The sequence below is a fragment of the Hypanus sabinus genome, chromosome 27 (assembly GCF_030144855.1).
Source record: "Hypanus sabinus isolate sHypSab1 chromosome 27, sHypSab1.hap1, whole genome shotgun sequence".
Classification (NCBI taxonomy): Eukaryota; Metazoa; Chordata; class Chondrichthyes; order Myliobatiformes; family Dasyatidae; genus Hypanus; species Hypanus sabinus.
The window spans coordinates 21,259,709-21,286,430 of NC_082732.1; the positions used below are offsets into that span (position 1 = coordinate 21,259,709).

General features: G+C 44.7%; 1 protein-coding gene across 6 annotated transcripts in view; it reads left to right on the forward strand.

Annotated features, from left to right (window-relative positions):
- fhad1 (forkhead-associated (FHA) phosphopeptide binding domain 1) overlaps positions 1 to 26,722 on the forward strand; it is a 143,176-nt gene that overhangs the window by 21,601 nt on the left and 94,853 nt on the right. For 5 of the 6 annotated variants that reach the window (XM_059951875.1, XM_059951873.1, XM_059951879.1 and 2 more), the window contains 8 exons: positions 5,268 to 5,411; positions 7,530 to 7,722; positions 8,955 to 9,025; positions 11,753 to 11,890; positions 14,877 to 14,984; positions 15,661 to 15,750; positions 19,611 to 19,848; positions 23,156 to 23,285. In XM_059951875.1, the coding sequence (XP_059807858.1) occupies positions 5,268 to 5,411; positions 7,530 to 7,722; positions 8,955 to 9,025; positions 11,753 to 11,890; positions 14,877 to 14,984; positions 15,661 to 15,750; positions 19,611 to 19,848; positions 23,156 to 23,285 (1,112 nt within the window). The remainder of the gene's footprint in view (positions 1 to 5,267; positions 5,412 to 7,529; positions 7,723 to 8,954; positions 9,026 to 11,752; positions 11,891 to 14,876; positions 14,985 to 15,660; positions 15,751 to 19,610; positions 19,849 to 23,155; positions 23,286 to 26,722) is intronic. The other variant, XM_059951876.1, reaches the window with a different exon arrangement.

The window sequence follows — 26,722 nt, forward strand, 5'->3', positions numbered from 1 at the left end:
GATTCCATCAACGGTGGGTACACTGTGCCTATAGTACGCTGTACGGTGGGTACGCTGTGCCTATAGTACGCTGTACGGTGGGTACGCTGTGCCTATAGTAACATCTGTACCGCACTTCCATGCGATGCGTAGCTGAAGCAGGAAGAATTAGAATGCACTGATCTTGATCCTTGCTGTTTATGGTAGTTCCAGTAAATTAATCTCCGTTAAAAATGGAGGAATGGTTCAGTGATAATCCTTTGGCCTCTGAGCCAGATGGTTGGGAGAGGAAGGTTAGATTGATCTTCAGGTAGGTTAAAAGATTGGCACAATGTCATGGGACAAAGGGCCTGTACTGTGCTGTGATCTTCCATGCTGTGTGTTCTAAAACCATGAGATTATCAGGGAGGACGTGCACTGAGCTGCAACATTGAGGGAGAACTGTGTGGCCACAGAGCCAGTTCACAGAGGAGGGATTAAACATTCAGAGAGGGCTTTATGTCACCCTTGAGGTGGATTTAAGAGATCCCCATGGCACTTTTGGAAGTGGAGTAGGCAGTTTATCCTGGTGTCCTGGACAATGGTTACTCACTTCATCACTGCAACATTACATCAAGCAGGCTTCAGTCATTCAAATCTTCTGTCTGATTGATGATTTGAATCAGCTCTGAGGACCATCTTCACGTAATGCGTTATTACTTTAACCACACATCTCCATATGCTGAGATTTAGCATCTGATGTTCCATGAATCTAAAATATATTAACTGCCTAATTAATGATCAAATTGCTACCAAAAACCATTTCCTCATCTAAATTTCAGTGAAGTCTAACAGGTCTTTACGTTTGGCTGCCTTATTTACTTGAAGTAATCTTTAAGTTTTACCTATTCTGGTGATAAACTGTGGGTTTTTGATACTACTTACATGTCATTTATAAATTTTTGAATTATTCATTGTTTTACACATTAAAGCTCTTTTTAAAATGCAATTGGTTACTTCCATTTTTTTAAAAGTTCGGATGCTTTTTTTCTTTTTATCTCATGTCCAAATTGTAATTGGCCACGTATCTGTTATTTACTAAGTAATCGTGGTAGCGTAATGGTTAGCACGACACTTTATGGTACAGGCAACCCGGGTTCAATTCCCGCCGGTGTCAGTAGAGAGTTTGTACGTTCTCCCCATTTCCTCCGGGTGCTCTGGTTTCCTCCCACAGTCCAGAGAAATTGAGCATTATAAATTGTCCTGTCATTAGAATGGGGTTGTGTCGAGGGATTGCTGGGGACCAGAAGGAGAAGGGCCTGTTTCACACTATACCTCTAAATAAAAAGTAAAAAATAAATAAGCTGTTTACTTGAAACAAGATTAAGCTTCTACCATGGAAAATTTTTCTACCTATCTGCAATTAGATTTTGGAAAAAGAACTGTATTCTCCAGTGAATGCAGAACTTTAACATTTATAAAGGAAAAAAATCCTTATTTCATTTCTCATTGTTAGAAAATACACATTTTACCTGTAGTAGAAGGTATTTACAGTTGAAGTCATATAGCACTTGTCCTGCTTGTTGGCGCAATAATATCAGTGCCGGACTCCGGAGCGAAGGTTCCCGAGTTCGAATCCAAGTCGGGTTGAGCATCGAGCTAGCAACTCGGCCTCGTAAAAACAAGAATAGCTTGCTATGGAAACACCGTCATGACGGTGCCCGATAGCTCCACTGCCGAGTTAAGGGCTATTCTTCTCTTCTTCTTCTTCATATAGCACAGAAACTGGTCCATCAGCTCAACTGGTCCATACCTACCAAAATGCCCAGCTAAGCTATTCCCATTTGCATGCGTTTGGGCATATTCCTCCAGTTCCAGCTAAAGGCCCCTGTTTTTAACGAAACAAAGAATTATGTTGCAGCTCCTTTAACAGTATTTCCAGTCAACCTGCTGTAACGTTCTGAAAGGAAGTACTCCAGCAGGGTATTGTTTTTTTGCCTGTTACACATCTGACCACGGAAAAACCACCATACTCTTCAATATTTTCCAAATCTCTTTCCTTTGCCTGTTACGCCACTGGTGTTTAGGGCAGAAATGAAGGTCCTCCATCTCTGAGCGATGTTCATGGCCTCCTGCATTATGTCAGTAGCTTCCTCTCGGTTTACGGTCAGTCCACGCAAGCCCCAAGTGGAGACTCCAGAATACCGTCGCACACAGATGTAGAAGGATTCTTCATTGCTGTTTCTGTAACAGATTTGTTTTACCAGTCAGGGTTGTTAGCCCTGAGCTGAACCCCTGAACCTGGAGGACCGGGTTAGTCTGACCTTTACCCTTTGACCTGTTTGGCATGGGAGAACCTACCAAGATTCAAAGCCTAAAGCCCTGGCTCCAGCTAACATAGCTCTCTGGGTCATTGAGGCATGCAAGCCTCCAAGCCATGACAAGGTTGTGGTCTTCTTAGAGGATTTTCCAAATCAATGTTATGAAAAAACAGAAAGTTGCAGGGTCTCTATTTATCTAACATGTACTCACCACAGAACTTGTTCTTGTTAGTTTAGAAGCACACATACAAAAGCAGGATAGTGATGATAGTGATAGCGAAATTGATAGAAAATGCTGGGCACAATTAATAGCCAGCATCTGTGGAGTTAGAAGCTGAGTTAGCACTTCATTTTGATGACCCCCTGATGAAAAGTTCTTGGCATGAGATTTAACTCTGTTGCATTATCCATTAGTAGTGCCTGAATAATCATTGTGTGACCAATATTTTCTGTTTTTATTACATGAGCGTTTGCTTACTGTAATTAACCTGATTTACTGACAGGTTTCTGAGGAATCATGGACTGCCACTGAGCTGCCTATGGAGCTCAACTAACTTACCAGTAGAGTTGGTTGTTTAGAAATGGAGTGAACTTCCTGAGACAGAAGAAGCAAATGCTGTAAAAACTCATCGAGTCTGGCAGCATCTGTAGGAAGAGAAACAGTTAGCGCCTCATGTTGAATAACATTCTTCAGTTTTGATGAAACATTAATTGCTTCTCTTTCCACAGATGCTGCCTAACCTGCCGAGTCTTTCCAGCAATTCCTGTTTTAATTCAGATTTTAAACTTTCAGGAATGAACATCCTGCATGTAGAACAGTGTGTTTATTAGTTATTTGGCCCCAACCTCAATATTGGAGATTCTGGGAAGGGCAAGAGAGAGCCACCTGTCATGTGTCCTGGGTCTGTGATGTTTCCTATGTAACCTCAGTTACTCTACTTCAAAAGCATTGTGCTTTTGGATTGTTTTTAATACATGGACAGAGCTACACAAGTGCAAGGTTTTCTTCCAGAGCATTGCCATGGAAATTAAGCTCTTCCGGGTTTTGGATGATAAGTGATATGTCAGGACGCATTCAGGAAAGAAGGCATGCATATTTAAAAAAAAATAAAGAGCATAAGACTGAATTAAAAATTCTCAATGGAACTGGAATAAAGATATTTCACGGAGTAATATCTTCCTCACCAGATCAATAATCCTGAGGTCTTCCTTATTCAGCTGATCTGAGTAATGGTCTTGTTCAGTTACTGACCAGTTGATACATGAAGTAAGTTTAATCATTGCCTTTGATGTGGTACTTTGATGGGATGCTTTTGGGTTTTTAAAAAATAAGATAGGTATCCTGCACAGAGTGTACCAGAATCTGTAGATGATTATTTATTTTTTGAGTGCGGTAACAGTAATTGTACCAACGATGTACCAACAGTTGTAGACACTGCAGTGCTACCTCACTTTTTTTAATATACAGTATTTCTGATATTGCACATTTTAATAATCTATTCAATATACGTAATTGATTCACTTGTTTATTATTATGTTTTATTTTTATTTACTATTATTTTTCTCTCCCTGCTAGGTTATGTATTGCATTGAACGGCTGCTGCTAAGTTAACAAATCTCACATCAGATGCCAGTGATAATAAACCCGATTCTGATTCTTGAGCCAATGTTCTTAGCTCCTTTTCGGTGTCCTTGCATTGTGTTCCCATTATTTGAGACTGTATGCGCTGTGTAAGGTAGCGGTCACCAATTAAACTACTTTAGAATAGACACAATAGTAGACACAGGACTGACTTCTTCCCCTTCCTTTCCAGTCCCAATGAGGGGTCTCATCCCGAAATGCCGACTGTTTATTCCCGTCCACAGATGCTGCCTGACCTGCTGAGCTCCTCCAGCACATCAAGAGTATTGCTCTAGACTTCCAGCACCTGCAGTTCCTCTTGTGTCAAACAGAGTAGCCAAAAGATACAAAATGTAGGAAACACAGCAAGAAAGTGGGGCTAGAAGGACTGAACTATAAATTTCAGAATTGTGAAGGAAGTATGCTTCAGATTTAGCAAATAATTTTTGTATTGTAGTGTAGGATGTGGTGGCTAAATGATTTGTGAATGAAGGCACTTAAATAAAAAGCCATCAAACCTTTTCCTGAGAATAGGCGCAAATGACTGAGACATCGCCGGCGTTGATTTGCTGTAATTCCATTGAATTATCAGCACACAAGACAGACCTTTCTGATGCATGTTACGTTGACGTGTCTTTTCTTGTTTGTTGGATGGTGTTTATATTCTGGATTTCCCGCATTCAAGTTTCACACTCAGTTCTGATGCTGGTTTGAACGTGGGAAGTATATTCCCGTCATTACTTTTAAAGCAAAAAATAATTCTCCAACCCACAATCTTGCACTTTCCTGTTAGATTTCTGCTACTCTAACTCATGAAGGGGCATGAGTTAAAGAAGGGGATAACTCTCTCTGGATCCTTTCATTACTTTAGTTGAAGCTCTATCCATTTCCTTTACCATTAGGGTGAGAGTGGAAATTAAATATCCGCTGGCACTGTTGGTTGGGCTCAGACACAGTCTCTTATCGATGCTGTGTATTCCAACCACCATTAGAATTGAAATCCATAGTATAAATGTGGCCCATTTGAATGCTCATTTTTCTTCTTTCTCCTCCTGAAAATTCATTCAGTGTACAGTTCTCTGGCCCAGCAGATCTCCTCAATAATTCGAGAAGATGTGAATCTATTGTCCCAGGTTTTGTTCCTCAATGCAGGACCCCACACATCTAGCAGTAGGTGGTCACTGGTTGGTAAGTCTGAACAAGCCCACTGGTGTATCCTCTTAAGGCCTTGCTCCCGTCCATGGCGTGGTTTCCCACTCAGTACAAACTACCCCCACATTGATTACTTCCTCCTTCACTAGACTTCCCTAATGGATCTTCCCATTCAACCTTCAGTGAGTCCTGTTGTCCCTGTTGCTTGTTGGCAGGTGATCGAGGAGATGAAGCAGATCATCGATGAGCGGGAGGAGCTCAAGGACAAGCTGCAGGAGGCGATGGGTTTGAAAGCGGCGGAGGAAGAGAAGAGGCTCAGAGACATGGAGGGACTGAGCAGAGCGCTGGAGGAGAGCGAGGTGACAGCGTTTCGAAGCAGTTCTATCTGCTCCGTGGTCATACTGAAGTCAAAATTGTTGACCATCCAAAGGGTCTAATTGGCCAGGAACTTCAGGGTGGTAAATCAGAAACTTCCAACCTGACAGAGCCTTATCTTCACAGCCATTCTGCCTAAATGCCAGTGGCGTAGCAGGAGACATTGTAATAGTCACTAGTACCAGAAAAGTCCCTACATATTTGAAGGATCTGTGCTGGACTCACTCAACCAGTCCTTAGTCTTGGACCTTTAGCTCCTAATGAAGCATAGGCCATTGATGATCTCCCGTCTCCATCGTCCAAAGTCGATGGTATAGTTGGAGTTTATCAATATTTCCGTAACCCTTTTTATCCACTGTTCAGGGGGTTGGCCTAGACAGCTTCACCAGAGCCCTGTTGGCTGGCCTTACCCATTTCCACATCTCACGTCGGGGAAATAGGGCTAGACTTTGAGAGGCACTCCATTGGACCTGATGCTCTCTAAACCCTGTTCTTGAACGAACCTGCTGTTCATATTTGAAGCCATTCGTTGGGTATCAGCATAGGTCAACAGATCTGGCACTGAGTCAAAATCATTCATGACCTCTTAGGTACCACTTTTGAAGATGTTCCTGTATTCATTCAGATCACGACTGATCAATCTCAACTCCTTTTGCCTACCTTAGTTCATCATTCGTCAATACTTTAAACTAACATAAAACTAGTTTTAATTCAGAAAATTTCAGCCTTTTCCCTTACCCCACACCCGCAGCCTTATTAGCTTTTGTAGAAGAGGGTTTTCAGGTTTCCACTACCCTTTGTGTGAAAAAATGCCTGAGTAGCCTAACCCCAATTTCAGTTGAAACTTGGGCTTCGGTTTCTCCCTATTTGTACTGCACTTAAACTGGAAGGGAACTAGTCTGAACGATCCTGGTCAGATTTCCGTTTGCTCCTTTGCTTCGTTTAGCTCCTGCGTAACTGGGCTAACCAAGGTCAGTGCCTGGGGTACACCCAGTGACCTTCTGGTCTGTGTCACACTTCACCTGCAGGTTAGCAGATAATAGTGGAGCTTTCATATTCCTTTGGGTATTCCACTGTCATCTACCTCCCTCGGATGGTATGCTGAGCAGACGGCCGTACCAAACCACCAACGTAGCAGCCCCTCGGATAACTTGTGGAAAACAGACGTGCCTTTACAACTGGGCAAGTTATTCTCCTACTGAGTTTCTCTCCTGGCTGTGGTAGTGTGGTTCTAATCATTAATAACGTGACCAGGACTGAAAAACCATTACGACTTTTCATCACACCTTGTTATTGGAGACACACCAGTGAAATGAGCAACCCTTGCCCTTACCCCAAGTGTTCTACTCCAGTGCATCTCCAGGTTTGAATGAAAGAGTCTTCCTCCTGAGGACAACTTTCCAAAGATATCTGAACATCAGACCCTCTGTGTCCCTCCTGGGGAGTGATGTTAACTTTGTCTAATGGAGTTAGAGACATTGAGAGTCATACAGCACAGAAATAGACCCCTTAGTCCAACTGGTCCATGCTGATCAAGATAACCTTCCAATTTAGTTCCATTGGTCAGCTTTTTTGCTCATAACCCTCTAAATCAGGGGTCCCCAATCTTTTTTATGCTGTGGACCAATACCATTAAGTAAGGGGTCTCTGGACCCTAGGTTGGGAACCCTTGCTCTAAATCTTTCCTGTCCATGAACCAGTAGAGTTACTTTTAATTCTATTGAAGTCAATGGGGAAAAATCGGAAGAGATTCTCTATAACCTTCTGATTTATTAGCACCATTTTGCTATCACTGTCTATTGTAGTAGGTGAGGTTATCTGATCTTCAAAGGTAGATAGCCTCAGCCCAGAATGGTTGTGTGATCCCACAGCCCAGGGACTGCTCACTGACAAACCCATGTCTCCTGACCTGAATGTTGTATTTTTGTTTGGACCAAGCAGTACTACATTGTTCCAATCAACAGTCTGAATGCACAGAGATTTGTCTTTCTTTTTCACTGCACAGTTACACCTGCGATGTTTTTACAGGCTACAGATGTTGTGGCTACATTTATTGGAGTGATCGCAGTATCTTAATCTGTACTTGTGTTTATGATCACCAGGCTCGTCTGCGCACTGACTTTGTGAACCGTGTCAAGCAGGAGTTTGAGACACTTCAAGCACTCTCAGTTGACCAGACTCTTCTGTCGGTCCAGAACGCTGTCACCGGCATTTTAAATATCACTTTGTTATGGTTGCACCAATTGGAACAGAGCCTTGTGGATGCTGGGATAGACGTATCAAGTTGTGAAGGAGGTGACATTCTCTAAGGATGGCATAAGGAGTCATAAAGCACAACAGTACAAACAGGCCCTTCAGCCCATCTAGTCCATGTTAAATTATTGTTCTGCCTAGTCCCATCGAACCGTATCTGGACTATAGTCCTTTATACCCTCCCATTCACACATTTATCCACTCTTCTCTTCGAAGTTGCAATTGAACCCACGTCACTACTTCCACTGGCAGCTCATCGGCACATCACACCACCTTCTGTGAAGTATTTTCCCCAGGCTCCCCTTAAATATTTCACCCTTCACCCTTAAGCTATGACAGCTAAGGGCATCAGACACTGGCACCTTTCTAAACCTAGAGCTCAAAGCCAACTTCATTCCCAATAGCATCCATTCGGGGATATTTACTCCCAAATGATCTGGTATTCAGCGTGGCCTCACGTGAAGAAGGCTGGTGTTAAGAATGGCGGTGTGGCCTGTTGGTACAGGATAGATTGACCTTTACAGACAGTGGACTATTGCAGAGATTGGTAAATTACTACAGTACTCTGCAAAAGTCTTAGACTAGAGTGCCCAAGAGTTTTGCAATAGTACCATAGTAATTTTATGCCTTGCACTATACTGCTGCTGTAAAAAACATCATGACAGATGTGAGTGATGATAAACCCGATTCTGATACGGGTCTATATTGTGGACAGGGAGCGTGGAGGGGGCAGGGAGGAGGGATTCATGGCTGGGACGCGAGGAGGGAGCAGAAGCACCAGAGAGACATTCTGTAATGATCAATAAACCAATTACTAGGAATCAAATGACCTAGTCTGGTGTCTGTACCCACACAACCCCCTGCCCCCTGCCCTGGCACTTCTTCTCTGCCACCTGTCCCCCGCCCCCCCCACAGAGTTCCACCCTTGTCATTTCCAACATCCTTTACTCCCACCTGATTTACAAACTTGCTCTCCACTCCAGGTTGACTGTCTTGACTTTATTGATTTCTTACATCCTTCACATACATGAGAAGTAAAAACGTTTCCGTTATGTCTCCGTCTAAATGTGCAATGTGCAATCATAGGAATTTATAATAACTTATAATAAGTAGAACAGTCAATGTAATATAGAGTAGATTCAAAAGTCTTAGGCATCCTAGCTATATAGATATGTGCCTAAGACTTTTGCTCAGTACTGTAGTCAGAATTTAAGTATTTAAAATAGGGCCAGGGCATTGGCATTGTCAGCACCTCTCATTTTATTTCTGTGCAGGAATCAGTGGATGTGTCCAGTTGCTGCCACAGAAACTTCACGAGGCAGAGGAGCAAGCAAAGACCTTGCAGGTACTGTGGTTGTACATTCCATTAACACTGCACCTTTAATGTTCAAAAATGTTTTGAATTTCTTTCCTGGAGCATTAGTAAGCAAAATATTAATGATGGGCGTTAGATGAAAATCAAAAATATGCCCCTGCTCTAACTCTGAAATACAGACAGAGGGTATGGGGAATGTTCCACAGGTTTTAGATTTGAAACCCCAATCTTCATTGTAAGGAAGAAGAAGATGGTGTCAGTGAACAACACGACTAAAGGCGACATCCTTCACACTGTTATGAAACAACTGCTTCTTTCAAATATGATTCTGCTGCTAAGCTTGGAACCTGTGACTTACAGTTTGATGGTGTGCTTTCAGGCCTATTGGGCGATCTGGTGCTTTGCTGTCTCTGAGGGAGTTCGGTGAGGTTTCATGTAGAATATGCAGCCCGGAGGCCAAGAAGCCTGGAGACAGGGCACAGGCCCACGATTGAGTTCATTTCTCACTGATCTTGCTGATTGAAGTGTCAAGCAAGATTGAAATCAACGCGGTCAAGAGCAGAAGGCGAGCTGGTGTTTAGCGCCATCTTCCTGTTTTGACCAGTATCTCTCTCCCTCTTGCTCACTTCTACTGAAGAAAGGTGCCTGCATGTGACTGCTCTCTCTCTCTCTCTCACTCTCACTCTCACTCTCTCTCTCTGTCTCTCACTTTCTCTCTCACTCTCACTCTCTCTCTCTCTGTCTCTCACTCTCTCTCTCTCCCCCTCTCACACTCTCTCTCTCTCTCTCTCTCTCACTCTCTCTCTCTCTCTCACTCTCTCTCTCACTCTCACTCTCTCACACTCTCTCTCTCTCTCACTCATACCGGAGAAAGGGGCCTGCCTTTCGCTGATCTCTTGCTCGATGGTGCCGGAGTCTTGGGTCTCGGGCAAGGTTTAACTGACACAGTTTGTGGATCATACTCTGCAGTTCATGTTTTATGTGTTTCTGGCTCCTAGTTACTCCTTTTTTATTGCTATTTCGTGCAATTTTGATCTGGCCGGTCTGGCTCTGTGGCCTGCAGTCAACAAACAACACAGCGCTAAATTGAACTGAACTAAACTGAACTTTGCTAGACTGTTTCAATGACTCTGTGGTTTGATGTTTTATATTCTGTGTTCTTCACTAAATTTTTGGCATTTGCGCAATGTGTTCTTTTTTTTGAGTGTTAGATGTTTGATGTTTTCTGAGTGGATTCCATAGTGTTTCTTTGTTTCGTGGTTGTCTATGGAAAGACGAATCTCGGGGTTGTACACTGTATGTATAGTTTGATAAGAAATGTACTTGGAGTTTTGAGCTTTGAACATCAGGGCAGGTGGCCCAGTGCTTGGGTATAAAGATTGGTTTTTAAGGAGTGGGAGGTGAAGATACTTGGGGAATTACAGTGAAGGACCTCAGAAGCTTAAGGCTCAGTGATGGGGTGATTATATCTGAAGATGGGTTAAAGGCTGGAATTCGAAGGGTAGAGACGCCTTGGAGTAAAATAGGGCTGGAGAAGGTATCTAATATGGGGAGGGGGGGCAAAACCATGGAGTGACCTGAAAACAAACTTGATAATTTTACGATTGCTAAATGGGGATTCACTGCAGATCAACAAGTGTAGTAGCAAGTGGACAGAACTCAGACTGAAGTAGGACAGGCATTGTCGGTGAAAAGACAGTATCGGAATAGTGAATATGTCTGTCAACGTCTGTTAGCACGCATATACGCGTGTACCAATACACATTTGTATATCCATGCAATTTAGCATCAACATGGTAATAAGCACACACACGCACACACTTACTCATACATGCAGATGCTCACATATACACACAGGTAACACACATATGCCTGGGCAAATTTAGACCTTTCTTTCTTTTGTATGACATGTAAAAGCCCTGCAGTCAGGTGCCCAGGATACCGTCCTTTCCTTGTGATCGTTATCTGAAGGGGTCATGGCATGTGTATGACTGAAAGATATAATCAGTCAGGATGTTACAGTAAATTAAACTTATAAAAAAACAACTGCAGATACTGGAAAACTAAAATAAAGAGAAAGCCAGACATCTCCCAGGGGAACTAATATGCGATCACCTCTCTGTCGATTGCAGTGAACCCCTTTAGATATCGGGGGTGAGTGTCTGTCCTTACCTTTCTCATCTTGAACTCAGGAAGCACTTGCTGCTTTCTAAGTCCTGCTTTAGCAGACAAATCCTGCCTCAACACAGGCTGCCCATGGTGTGTGAGGCCTTTGTCTGTATTCTTTCCTCTGCTCCGCACTACACGCACATTTGCTCTTTGTGCCCTCAACGGATTAAAGGTTTTTCTCACAGTTGCTTTGTGTTTCCCTGAAAGGCAGTGCGCCAGCTCCTGTGGGCTGCTTCTGGGCCCTGTGTCATCAGGATTAATTCACTGCTGGAAGAGAAGTTGCAGCCTGTCTGATATTGGCATCGTTGTCTGGACGTTTAACAGAGCACTTTGCATCTCTGACACCCACCCTACCCTTTTGCTCCCAATCACCAGTACTTTATAACCAGTGAATGAATTAAAATATAAAACAAAACACACTATACTCTTTTTTTTTTAATGCCCTTGGAATATTCTCCCTGGTTGCTTGCAATAAGGTTTTAAAGATTAATCTGTAACCCTTCATGATTCCAGCTCAAATCTGGGGAATTGGCAACCTTATCCCCGAGTCTCGAATGATGCCGTGTAATGGATTAATGTATTCCACAGGAGCAGGTGGATCAGATGCAGAATTCCAGGGATCGTGAGAGAGAGGAGCAGCTGAATGCTCTGCAGGCAGAGTGCAAGCAACAGATGGAGGAAGAGTTTAGACGCTGGCAGTCAGAGGTTCAAGAGCAACACGAGCAGGTAAGCAGTCCCCAGCCTGAATTTTGTAGCCTGGGCTGGAAAGGGTTTGCACAGCGCTGAGGTTCCACTTGCCCTGTTCTTTCCCATTTTGAACTTGGCATTAAACTTTATATATTGCAGATGACAGATGGGCCTCTCTGATTAATTAATTGCTCGGGAATTCAATAATACGATGCTGTTCTAAATTCACCTGGGCTTTTCTGGTGTGACTTGTCTGTATCCACCCACTGCAATACCCGGGTCATTCCTTTTGCAGCGTTGCCAGGAATATTTGTCCCACACATGATGCTCACAAAAACATAAGAGTCTGGCGGGGGGGTTGACTATCCGGTTCTTAAACCCTTTTCTGCTATTCATCAACATCATGATTAGTTCTACCTCAAGAATATTTTCCTGCACTATCTCTGTATCTCTTGATTCCCTGAATATTCAGGAATCTATTGACCTCTGTTTTTGGATGTGATTATTGACCGAGCCTTCGTAGCCTCCAGGATGAAGAGTTCCAAAGGAACTTTCCAAGGGAAGAGATTGCTCCTCAGCTCTGTCCCAGATGCTCTATCCCTTGTCCTAAGTCTCTGACCCTTAGTTCTAGGTTTGTCAGCCAGGGGCATCCCCCCTCCCTGCATCCACTTAGCCAAGTGGATCAAAGTCAAACTGTGTGAGTGAGCAGGAACATGACAAATGCGATGTAATATGGAAAAATGGCAAGTTATCTATTTTGATGCAGGGTGAAAAGCAGAGTATTGTTTAAATGGTGAGGGATTGAGAAATGTACATATATGCCCAAGGGGACCTGGTAACCATGCAAACTGTATGATTATAATCCACTTAAAGCCTCAATACCCCAACCTCCTACTCTCAATGATACTTAATTTCATGATGCTACCCAACTATAATCACCAAACTTGGAAACAGGAATATTCCATCCCCTGGGTCAGTTTTGATATCAATTGTGAATAGCAGAGGCCCAAACACCAGTTCCTGCACAGCTCCACTAGTCAAGTCTCTGCTGACCTGAGAAAGACCTGACATGATTGTTCCCACTATTTGCTTTCTGCGTGTTAATCAATTCTCATTTCATGCCAGTAGATTGTCCTCAACTGCATGTGCTCTTCAAAAATGACTTCCCTTTCCTGGAAAAGAGTACAGTCAACGTTTTGGCCCAAAATGTTGACTGCACTCTTTTCCACTGATGCTGCCTGGCCTGCTGAGTTCCTCCAGCATTTTGTGTGAGTTGCTCGGACTTGCAGCATCTGCAGGTTTTCTCCTGTTTGCGACTGGATTACTACACTGCGAAGTCTCTTCCAGGGACACCTACCCTGAAGGAATGTAAATCTTCGCTTTGACAGGAGTTCAGAGAAGCCCTCTCTCACTGCTCCCCTTCTTGTGGTCTCTGCTTCTCTCCAACTCCTTGACCACGTGCTTACCCAGACCCGCTACGACAGCCACGCATCCTTTCTGGGAACACGTCTTCGCCGCCAGCTCGTACCACATGGTTTCCAGATTCATTTTCCCCAGTCCTGCTGAAGGGTTTCTACCCAAAGCATCGACTGTACTCTTTTCCATAGATGCTGCCTGGCCTACTGAGATCCTCCAGCATTTTGTGTGCGTTGGATTTCCAGCATCTGCAGATTTTCTCTTGTTTTGCCCTTTCCTGAATTGATGACTCTGTTCCGTCTTCTCCTTTTCTAGTGTTTTGTTATTTAACCCTTCATTATTCGTTTTCCTGTTGATGTTCGGTGAACAGATCCATTAAGCGATTGCTAACATTCTTCTACAACATTTCTCTACTGTTGCTATATGACTCCAGAATACACCCTAACACAATCGCACCCTTTGGATTCATTATAATTACTGGGCGTAGAGTGTGCTTGACACCCTATTTGTTAGCTCAGTTGATCTAGTCTTAGCTAATGCCCACCTGGATTGTCTTTTAGACATTCTTGCCTCCCAGTTGGATGGTCATCAGGAGCAGGTACTCAAAGTGGTCACAGGTGTGACGCACAGAACAGAACGTACCAGAGATATTACAGACAGACAGACAGACATACTTTATTGATCCCGAGGGAAATTGGGTTTCGTTACAGCCGCACCAACCAAGAATAGTGAAGAAATATAGCAAAATAAAACCATAAATAATTAAATAATAATAGGTAAATTATGCCAAGTGGAAATAAGTCCAGGACCAGCCTATTGGCTCAGGGTGTCTGACACTCCAAGGGAGGAGTTGTAAAGTTTGATGGCTACAGGTAGGAATGACTTCCTATGACGCTCAGTGTTACGTCGCGGTGGATTGAGTACATGGGTAAACTCAGTCTGGATGTAAGGTGTATGACAGATCCCTCCTCCCACCCCCACCCATCCCTGACAGGTTTAAAAGCTGCCGCGGTGTGTAGCCAGCATGAGGACTAGTCCAGGCAGACCGCGATTATAGCAAAAGCACAAGAGATTCTGCAGATGCTGGAAGTCAAGAGCAACACATTAAAAATGCTGGAGGATCTCAGCAGGTCAGGCAACTTCTATAGAGAGGATTAAGCAGCTTTTTGGGCTGAGGTCCTTCATCAGGAATGTGGATTATAGTGATACGTGTCCACCACAGTCGTACAGAGATATGGTGTGGAGACAGACCCTCAGCTAACTGGGGTCTGTGCCAACCATCAACATTCAGGTGCGCTAATCCTGCATTAATTCCATGTTTCTTTCCATATTTTCATCAATCTTACCTCCCCCACCCCCTCAGATTCTATCACTCACCTTCACACCAGCAACATACAACAGTCAATTAACCGAGTAACGTGATACTGGAACACCCGGAGGAAATCTATCTGGTCAGAAGGGGAATGTCGTGCAAGTGGCACCTGAGGTCAGGATTGAGGAGCAAAACGTTAGAGATAATCAAGCAGTCATGACGTGCCCAGGGCGAAGCTGGTTTCACTGGTCGTGGATGACTGCTCGGTGAACTAATGGACTATTCTCTGTCCCACAGCAACTTGCCGAGGCGTTAGCGCTGGAGAAGGAGAAGGGGCTGGAAGCGGTGGCGGAGGAGAAGAGAAGGCATGAGGAAACGGAACTTCGTCTCCAGAAGCTGAGTGAGGTGAGTGGTGAGAGCAGGTGGAGGTGACTGAGAGCGGTTCTAGCTGGCGGCAGCGCAGTCCGAATCCGGCCAGCACAAGCTGAGGCTGCAGCCCGGCCACAGTGTAATGGGTTAAAGGAGGAGGTTCCTGCACTAGTGCATGGGCTGAGAGAGCCGATGACAGCGGTGAATGTGTTTGAGGGGACAGTGTGAGGTTTATAATCATTTATAGAATATTAATGTCACTGGCAAGGCCAGTATTTATCCTCCATCCCCAATTACCAGTAGAACATTTACATTGGCAGGTCAGGAGTTAGATCAGACAGATTTCTTTCCCTGCAGGATATTAATGAACAGACTGAGTTTTTACAACAGACTCATATTCTTGTGATCTGATTTGCTGATCATAACACTTTAAAAATTCCACGTTGATCTCTTATTTTAAATTTCCCAGCAGCTCTTGTGTAGCTCAGCCACAATGCTACCATGGTGGGGGGGGGGTGGAGGGGTTTTGACGGCAGTGCATTCATTGGGAAGAGGTTAGGTTCTTTATTAATGGAGCCGTGTGTAGGGATTGGCACTAGCTGATGCACACAGAAGCAGTCTACTTACCTTCTTGACACACCACAGTGCTGAACTGATCAATTGCCTCCAGGAGGTTGGGGATCTCACCTCTCCTGTGTGTCTTTGTTCACAGGACGCAGCGGTGAAGCGTCAGGAGGTGGAGACTCTGACACTGCAGCTGAAAAACACATCACAAGCACTGGACGAAGCAAGGAAGATGGAGGTACCCTCTGATTTTTCACACATGCTGCTTTTAGTTGAGAAGCATTCACAGAGGGGTTTGAAGAACAGCAGCTGCAGCACCTTTGCCATGCGCAGGACATCCCAAAGCACTTGTCTAAAATAACTTACTCCCTGTAAGGTTGTTAGGAATCTGTGAGCTGGCAGTTGCTGAATTGACTGCCAAATTACATTTACTCACTCGGGTCACTGGCAGTCATCTCAGCAAGTGAAAGCTCACAGATTTCTAGTAATCAATCAGGATTCTGGAAGAGCTTTCTCTTTGTTCCTGGAAAGAGTCACATGGGGCACCTTTTACCAGTATCTGAGTGAGTCAGTTTTCATCTAAACCGCAGTACCCCAGGCTGTGCAGCACTCCACTTACTGTCTTTGGGAACTAGACAGAACTGACGTGGTGTATGATTGTGACAAAGGCAGTCTACGTCTTGTCAATGTGTTTGAGCCGACTGTGCTCTTTCACACAGTTGGCTACCATTCAGCACCTCACTGGCTTCTTTTGGCTGAGTCAGAAAGCACAGGCCCGGTTCCATACTGCCGTTGCTGGGGGAATCACTTATGATGTCTTTCTTCCTGTTACCGTTTGATCCTCCTCTCCTTCTCATTTATCCATCCTCTGCTGAATTCCCCAAAAATCCTAGTGCAAAACATAGCAGACATTTGAAATCTGCAGTATTAACAGAAAAGGCTGGAAGTATTCAACTGCATCTGTTGAGAGAGAATTAGAAATAAAACATTTATTTATCTTTAACTTCTAGTTCCTTTCATCAGAAATGGGAAAAGTTAGGGTTGAAAGAAGATTGAGGTCTTCTCTTGAAAACAATTGTAATTACAACACTGCCACCATCACCACTGCCTTCCCAGTAAAGGAAAATAGGCTGTAAGTTTGTGTAAGAAACTCCCCTTCACCACCTTTTAGAACTTTAGCAGGGTTGCTAACTGCACCAGAGGCTTTGTTGTACCTGAGGTATGGATGTCAGCTGGTTGTTCTTCAGGAACACTATTGGTGGCACAACACTTTACAGTATAGGCGATTCAGGGTTCAATTCCTGTCGCTGCCTGTAAGGAGTTTGTACGTTCTCCCCGTGACCACATGGATTTTCTCCAGGTGATATGGCTTCCTCCCGCAGTCCAAAGACAATACTGGTTGGTCAGGTAATTGTTCATTGGAAGCTGGCCTTGATTAGGCCAGGATTAAATTGGGGGATTTCTGGGCAGTGTGGCTTGAGGGCTTGGAATGGCCTACTCTGTGCTGTATCTCAATAAAAAGCAAAACAAGCTCTTTTCAGTGCGGTCTCCCAGCAATACCGGGCTGGATGTGGTGCACTCCATTGCAATCAGGGTCCTATGGACACTCTGTAGTACCTGGAAGTGAGAGCGTGTGAGGACCTGCCTGATTGACTGTAGATGTCAGTTTTCATGTCACAATGTTTCAGTTGCTGCTAAGAAACAGATGAGAGAGCCATTGATATCTTTACTGCGGCACAGGTGAGGTAGGGTCTCTCACTCGGACATTGACATAATCTGAATGGTGATGGTACCTGTTTGGAGGGAGTTGCCCTGATGATTTGTACTTTTCTTGCTGATGAAACAGGATGTTGATGAGAATGGGACCATCTTCCTAGAGTTTCATCATGATCGTGAAGAAAACTCTACTCGAGTTAGCTTTCCCTACTGTTCCCTTTTGGACACAGGCCGGGGATTTCTCATGCTCGGAGCAGAATTCCTTCTTCACCCAGGTTAGAGTGAATGGGAAGGTCAAGAGAGATCCACTTATCCCACAGGGGATGTCATGGAAACAACAGCCTATCTATCTCAGCGAAACTTACCTGATAAAAATAACATTCTTCTTCCCAGATTTTTGTTTTTTCATCGTATCTCACTAAGAGAAGTGACACCAGTGTCGTTCGGGTTCCAAGCTATGATAATGGTGCAACTGTTGTAGCTGCCCATGGTCCATACTGCCTGGATTCTGAAGATGCCCGTGTTTCATTTCTTCCAATCTGGAGTGGTCATTGCACAGTCATTATCTCACGGGCTTCACAAGAGGAAAACTCGGTGTTGGCACATGGGTGATTCCAGGCACACAAAGTACACTGCAGATGCTGTGGTCAAAGCAACACGTACAACAGGCTGGAGGAACTCAGCAGGTCGGGCAGCATCCGTTGAAACGAGCAGTCAGCGTTTCGGGCCGAGACCCTCCGTCAGGACCGAAGAGGGAGGGGGCAGGGACCCTATAAAGAAGGTGGAAGGTGCCAGGTGAAAAACCAATCAGAGGAAAGATCAAGGGGTGGGGAAGGGGAAGCAGGGAGGGGATAGGCTGGAGAGGTGAAGAAGGAATGTAAGGGGAAAGCACTACGGGTAGTAGAAGAAGGCAGAATCATGAGAGAGGTGATAGGCAGCTGGAAGAGGAGGCAGAGTGAAAGTGGGATGGGGGAAGGGGGAGGGAGGGAATTACCGGAAGTTGGAGAATTCTATGTTCACACCAAGGGGCTGGAGACTACCCTGACGGTATACATGTCCCAGGCACACATGTCCTTTTTCATTCCCTCCTCTCCACCCTTCTTCACACATTTTCCCTTCCCCTCCAGACGTCCCCTCCCATTCCTCCCCTAACACCCCTTACCCCTTCCTTCCAACTCTGTCCTCCTCCACTCTCTCTCTGGCAATCCTCCCTCCCTCCATTTCTCCACCTATTCTACAGGATCCACTCTTGCTGCTCACCACCACCCCAATTCAAGCTTTACCTTGGACAGCTCCCTCTCCTCAGTTCTCTTCTCTCTCCAAGAAAAACCTTTGAAAAGGCTTTGCTGTCTATCATCTTCTGGCGTTAGCCATAGAGAGATACTGCACAGAAACAAGCATGTCAGCTGACTGGGTCTACATGGTTCATCAACCATCTGCAAACACTAATCCTACAATAACACCACGTTTATTATTGAGTTGAACAAAGAACCTCTCCCCGGCAAGGTCTAACGTTTCTAAGGAAGCCTTCCCAGGGCTTCCTGGATAGCTTTGCCAATATGGCAGCCACTGGCTGTTGCCATTGTTGCTGGTGGTGCATGGCCTTGCTGTGCACTTCATGTTGGGCCATCGTTGTTGAGGGATTCCTAGTAAATGACAAATGAAGGAGGTAAATGCTGGAAGTGAAGAATTCAAGGCTGGTTAATCAAAATTGTTGAACTAATACTGAGGCTGAAGCAAGCTGGTCAAAGTTGAAATGGTGTTGAGCTTCGTTGGAACGGGCTACTGCTCAAGGTTCCCTGACTATCTGAGCATTTTGAACATTTTATTATTCTATTCCGAAATATAAATCATTGCCATGTTTGAACAAACTACTGCTATCAAGAGCCGTACTTGACACTGACAAAAGAGGTTAAGAATTCTCTCTTCACATGAAGCAATGGTTAGATAAATAATTAGGAAAAAATGGGTCTTTGTGGAACTAACTTACTTTTCACTCCACATCTCTTTAAAAATGTCTGTCTTCATTAAGCAAGCACCCATTTGAACCGCATGTTGCTTGGCACTTCATGACCTTGGATAGACAGATCTCGAAGCTCCTCATTGCTCCCGTACAGTAGCCTCTGGAATCAAACATAGGGCCATAGAGAGGGGCCTGCACCCAAGGATGTTGAATATGAAGAGACACCAGTACACGTACTAACTGGGAATCAGGGTAGCAAATGATCACCGTGGACAGAACTTGTCCAAAATTCCTCCATGAAATGCCCTTTCTCCTTTGCTGCTGTCTATCTTCCAAGAGCTTTTTCTCCTTCTGGTTATTTGGAATACCTTCACTGTATATTATTGTCTTTTTACTGTGGTTTCCCTTGGCTTCCTGAGGTTGATCTGCGCGAGGAGCTGGCAGCTCAGAGGCGACAGCAGAAAGCGGAGAGCCAGGAGCTCAGGAATCGAATTGAAGTCGAGGGACGGAGCCACCTAAAAGAGGTCACAGAGTTCAAGGAGCAGATCCGGCAACATTCTCGGACAATCGTGGCCGTGGAGGAGAGGCTGCTCACAGTCAGTAAGCAGCAACGGGTGGCGGAAGAGGAAAGAGTGATACTGTCAGGAAAATTGAAAGGTAATCGTACGGGATAGAGAACATTACATGAACTAAACCATTGAGTAATTGCATCATACTCAGGGGATCCTGTAAAATAAAGGGAGATAACTAGGCAGGATGCACTCACAGAAAAGGATGGATTAACACACATTATGGGTGAGGTCCTCTGGTACCCAATATTCTAGAGCCTCGCTGTAGCAAAGATGTGAAAATTTTGGAGAGGATGCAGAGGAGATTTTCCAGGATGCTGCCTGGATTAGAGAGCATGTCTAATGAGGATAGCTTGAGCAAGCTAGGGAGTTTCCCTTTGGAAGAACGAAAGATGAGCGATGACCTGATAGAAGCGTACAAGATGAGGAGAAGCACAGGTAGAGTGGACAGCCATCACCTTTTCCCAGGGCAGCAATGGCCAATACCAGAGGACATCGATCTAAAGTTACCGGAGGAATGATTAGGATGAGATGTCAGAAGTAGGTTCCTCATACGGAGAGTGATGGGAGCCTGAAATGCACTGACGGAGATGGTGATAGAGGCTGATAAAATGGACATTAAAAAGACTCTTAGAGACATGGATCCAAGAAAAATGGACATTATAGACTGTGTAGGAAGGAAGGGTTAGATTGATTGTAGAGTAGGTTTATGGAGGTTGGCACAATATCATGGGCCAAAGGGCCTGTCTGTTTCTGTGCTATATTCTAGTTCTGTGTGTAACTCTCACTTCAGCTAGCAGTTTAATATAGGGGGTGATAGTCCCCGGCCTGGCCAAACTTAAGAAATCTCGTTTGGGTGGATGCTGCGCGATGTGTCCCTGTTACAAATCAGTACCGCAAAATAACAAACAGTACACAATATTTGATTAAATGATTGAGCTCTATAATTCTTAATTTGACTATATGGTTAGCAAAGGAAACAAAAAAAAAAAAGGGCCCATTCTCATGAAACAGTTGAATGTGCAAATGTTGCTCACTGATAAGCCGGTCGTCCACCATCGACCTCCTCCGATTGTCACTAACCTTTGGACCCTCGTTCCAAGTCCGCTACTTCCGGCGGTCTACCAACTCTCTTCATTCACGTCTTCTCTCCTCACCTCTCCCCGGCAAAAGGCTGCGAAAATCTCTCTTCCAGACTCACAAGGAAGAACAACATTCCTCTCATTGGATCGCTCCCGCATCCCAAACCCCGTCATCTCTAGTCATAACCCAAACATTGCTGCTATAGAGAAACCATTACATTGGCAGTGAAACATTACAGAGAGGCCATTACATTAACAGCAGCCTTACAGCGTGTTAAATGTGTTTGAGTATTCTGTACAGGATGCAATAGGGAATACTTAGGCACAATTAAAAAGCAGATATTTGTACAATTTTTAGAAGGTGTGAGGAAAAGTATCACATCAAGGAGTGTAGGACAGGATTAGATTACAGGTTCAGAAACTTAGAGATACAGTCATTATAAAGCAGCTATTTGTGCAAATTTTCAAAAGCTTTGAGGAAAATTATCACAAAGTGTGTAAGCTGAGATCATATTGGAGGAAATATAACAATGTGAAGAGGCAACTTTTACAAAGGTTTCAAAGGTACACTTAATGTCAGAAAAATGTGTACAATATAAATCCACAAAAACATAGGATTGCTGTAAAGAATGAGTGACAGTTAAACGTTAGAACCCCAACTCCCCTCTCCCACGCACAAGCAGCAACAAAGCAATGACCCCCCCACCAGCAAAAAGCATCAGCGCCCCACACTGAGCACTCAAACATGCAGCAAAGCTTCAATACATTCGCAGTACCCCAAAGACTACTCGTTCACCCAGTATTTGACATACCACAGGCTCTCTCTCTCTCCCAAATAAGGGAGAAAATGGTGTCCCTGTTTCACAGTGAGAGGGGAGACATAACAAACAACTCACTGATTTATAAAAGCATGTTGCCTCACTTCTTCCGAGCTCTGTGCCCAAAGAACTCAGGCCTCTGGGCACACAGCCAGCCGCCATCTTGCTGCTTTCGATCTTCTGTCTCCCACGACACACCGAACTCCTGCAGAGGCTCCGACCTTCGGTCCGCCCACCTCCAGAGCCACGAAATCCTGAAACTCCAAAGACGAGCTGATCTCCTAGGCCGCATCCTTGGTATATCAAATAGCAGCCGGTCATGAGACCCCGAGAGCAAGTCCCATTCCCGCAAAGAACTGAAGTCAGTGTGTAACTCCAGGTCAGTGTTTTCAGAAGAACCCTGAAAGGGAAAAATAGAGAGATTAAAGATAGAAATAGAGCTGTTTCCAAAGATGCAAGCAAAGAAGTCACTGTTAGGCGCCATTGTCTTTCCTAAGCTCCTCCTCCTACAGGAAGAAATGATTAATGGAAATTTTAAAAAAAATCCTGCAGATGCTGGAAATGTGAAATAAAACAGGAAGATGCTGGAAAGATCCAGCAAGTCTCCTCGCAACTGTGGAAAGAGGAAGAGAGAAAACGTTTCAGGTTGTAGCCTTTTGTCAGAACGCAGAACTGGTGATTAATGTGGAACTTTGAAATCGGAAGATAAAAAGCAAAACCGGCTCCTTGTGGTTTAACTTTACTTTGAGAAAACAGTTAACATATTCCAGGCAGCACTTGAAAGAGAGGTGATCTGACAGGTTAATTGATTGAGTCAATAGGCATTGGAGAATACTTAATATAATGTGTTATCTTTAGAGAGGAAAAGAATAAAAATGTGCATGAAATGGCATGAATTTTGAAGGAGTGGGATAGCTGACTCAGGAAAACTGCTCCTCGCCTCCAGTATTACATAGGATTAGAGTCCAGGTACTTGCTCATCCCAGAGCAGCTACAGCCTTTATAACCAAATTCCATTCAAAAGGCAGAAATGAAACTAGACAGCAGGTGGAGACTTCAAATTTCCTGCATAAATTTAGATACCATTAAACACTTAAATGCATTTTCTTTCCATAAATGCTGGTGCTGAACACAGAAAAAGACCAGCTGCCCCAAACCTGCAAAGCTGTGAATGTAGTTTCTCCACTCCATGTAATTTTGTGACAGACCCAAGAAGTAAGAAAATTCCTCTATCCCCGTCAGTATTTGCTTCGACGTGCTGTGATCTTTGCCCTGGACGAGGACTGATCCAGCTTCATTCTGGGGAATTAGTGTGCCCACACTACAGTTAATTCCTGCTAAATAAAGTACCTGCTGCTGGACCTAGCACAGCCGAATCCCATTTCGCTGGAGTACCCTGACCAGGAATGACACGAAAGTAGGGGCAGTGAAGTAAGGTTACCTCGAACCCATCGCTTACCAGCTCAGGATATGTCCTTGTGTTTTCTTTCTGCAGACGCTAGAAAGGAGCTGGAAGAGATGGAGAGGAATCGGTCCATGAAGCAGCCCGCGCAAACACCGTCACCCTTGATTGTGCCAACAGCATCGGACATTCATGCACAGGAACAGATCTGCTCTGCACTCCAGTGAGTGTCCTAATGAGTCAAAGTGAATGGCATAAATATTATCATCAGGTTTACGTACTGTATACCCAGGAGCAAACTGTGGGCTTATGACCCCATAACATCCCCATACTTTTTTGAAGATTTAGTTTAGATTAGACTACCCTATTTTCTTATACGTCGGGATGCGTATTGTTACCATGTGTACCATTGGGCTTCATGTACTGCGAGATTCTTTGTCTGCATGAAGCTCGCAGTACATGAAGCCCAACGGTACATATGGTAACAATACGTAAATGCAACGATGAACGCAAAAAGCAGAATCGTCGTACACAAAACACTGGAGGAACTCTGCAGGTCGGGGAGCACCCATGGAAGCGAACAAGCGGTCAATGTTTCAGGCCGAGACCCTTCTTCAGGATTGGAAAAGAAGGGGGAAGACACCGGACAAAAAGGTGGTGAGGGAGGGAAAGGAGAGCTGGAAGGTGATAGGTGAAGCCAGTAGAGGGCTGGAGGAAAAGGAATCTGATAGGACAGGAGTGTGGGCCATGGGTGAAATGGAAGAGGGGGGCATCAGAGAGAAGTGTTAGGTAGGTGAGAGGCCTAAGAGGGAAGTGGGTGGGATTGTTTTTTACCGGAAGGAGGAATTGATATTCATGCCATCAGGTTGGAGGCCACCCAGATGGAATATAAGGTGTTGCTTCTCCACCCTGAAGGTGGCCTCATCGTGACACAAGAGGAGGCCGTGGACCGACGTGTCAGAACGGAAATGGGAGTAGGAATTAAAACTTTGGGCCACCAGGAAGTCCCGCTTCTGGCAGACCTCCATCTGCCAGAGGTGCTCGACGAAGCGGTCCCTCCAATTGGGTCCCACCAGTGTAGTGGAGGCCGCATCGGGGCACCAGACACGGTGGATGACCCCGGCAGACTGGCAGGTGAAGTGGTGCTTTACCTAGAAGGACTATTTGTGGCCCTAAATAGAGGTGAGGGAGGACGTCAGTGGGCAGGTGCAACACTTTGGCTGCTTGCAGGGATAAGTGCCAGGAGGGATGAATGGACACGCGAATCCCTGTGGAAAGTGGAGAGTGAGGGGATAAGGGAATCACGGAGGGAATGATCCCTGTGGAAAGCAGAGAGCTGGGGTATGGCATAAATATTGTAGTGCAATCGGGAAGTGCAAAAACAAGATACTGAAATGACGTTAGTAAAGTAATCAGTGAGAGATAGAATGAAAAGTCCAAGAATGTGGTAGCACCACCAAGAAAGAGGTGCGAAGGGAGTGATTGGTTCAGGAATCTAATAGCAGTGCGGAAGAACCTATTTTTATATCTAGACAATTGGACTTTCAGACTCCTATAAGACATCCAAAAGATATAGGAAAAGGGAATGGTGAGAGAGGCAGGTGTCCCTGACAATACTATTTGGCTTCCTGAAGCTACGTACCATGAGGGTAGATTGGATGGATTACAAGAGTTTAGTCTTTTTGCGATTGTGCTAGCAACAAATTGATAACTTCCCAAGTTGTCCCACAGGCTGACTTAAATAAATCTCAGTTGGGTTTTTGTCCCATTGGATTTGCGACTATTGATGGAGCAATCACTGCTTCACAAGTGCTCATTGCTAGCTGCTGTTGTTGGGGAAAGAGCAAGGGGAACTGCTCCACTCCATTGCTTTCTGCCACGGGAGGGCAGTGCTGCAGTTTGCAGATGGCTCACAGCTGGAGGTAGGTAGCTGAGGCAGTGAAGGGAGACAGGAGCAATGTCAGGCAGGAGACGAGCAGTATTAGGCAGGAGACAGGAGCAATGTTAGACGGGAGAAAGGGCTGGGGAATGTTTGGATAGGAGCAGAGAATACAAATACCGGACTGGGATGAGGAGGGAAAATACAGAGGAGGGAAAGGATGAAATTGGGAATTATGGGACAGAAGGCAAGTTGCTGGATTTTGTTGAAAAGTTACCAATTCTGGGAAAATTCACATCAGGCTTCCTGTAAACTAAAGAATTCTCATAAAATGAAAACATAACAGGAGGTGCAGAAAATAGTTGGCAGATCAAGATATATTTGAAAGATAAAAACCAAAACGTTGACTGTTTATTCCGCTCCAAAGACCCTGCTTCGCTTGCTGAGTTGCTCCAGCATTCTGTGTCTGTTGCTTTGAAAGATAAAAGGCAGGCTAACACCTCAAGTGAGGCTTAGCGTTCAGCTAGCAGTTTTTAAACTGGGCCGGTTTTAACATAGTACAACACACACAAAAGGCTGGGAGGAACTCAGCAGGTCAGGCAGCATCTGAAGAGGGAAAGAGTCAATGTTTCAGTCCGAGACCCTTCATCAGGGTAGCCAGAATAGGAATGATCAGTTTCACTAATCCCATCCTTTTCACTGTCACCATGTTCTCATCAGTACTAACTCACCTCCCATGTTCGATCACTTATCCCCAATGGGGAAGATTGACAGATGTCAATCAACCTACAAACCTGCATGTGTGGGAGAACATCCAGACTTCACACAGATGGCAGTAGAAGTCGGGATTGATCACGGGTTACCGAGGCAACATCTCTACTAGCTGTGCGTCTGTGTCACCCCCAGCCTTTGACGGGTTAATGAAGAAGAATATTCGCTTTATCTATAATCTGCACTGTATTTGATCGTAAAGCTGTCGCTGACACTGGATCCTTGCTAAGGAGAGTGTGTCATTCCAGCAATTAGTGTCGTGTACCCCAGTGAGAACAAGAGGCTTGTTATTACATTGTTATCACAGACCGATTATCAACCGAGACTGTAGAAGAAGGCTATTAACATGGGTCCCAAGCATTTTATTTTAATCCCTCCTGAACAGTGGAAGGATAAACAATCTGCTAATTGGCCAATGATGCTGAGAATGTGTCACTGTAAACGTATAAAGTGTTGGATTTTAATTTCGCTCTGAATTCTGATGAATTCCCTTGGATAAGCACAAGGCCAGAATAAAGAAAAGAAGCACAGATGATAAATTGTTCCTTCAGACATCTCCCCCAAGCTGTTTGTCGGTGAGCAAGGAGCTGAAGTGTGAGGCTTTATGTGATCCACAGTTCTCAGTCCCGAGATGTTTCCCACTCTGAAACTGAGCGTGGGGTCCGTCTCTTTTGGCATGGCACACAAAATGCTGGAGAATTCTGCAGGCCAGGCAACATCTACAGACAAGAGTAAGCGGTCGACATTTTGGGCCAACACCCTTCAACAGGACTGGCTTCCGCTGGTATCAGGATGGGCAGTGGGGATCGTGGTCTGGGCATTGGAGACCCTCAAGTGTAGAAGACGCGGAAAGGAGCTACAACCCATCGTCGCTCGTGTGAACGAACCCCTAGGGTGATACACCATTTCTAGCTTGAGGGGCTTCCCTCACTCAACTCGGCCCCTGCATGTCAAATAGCGGCAGAAGCCTGTACTTCCTCACAGAGCCTTTGCTTAGGCCGCACCAAGCT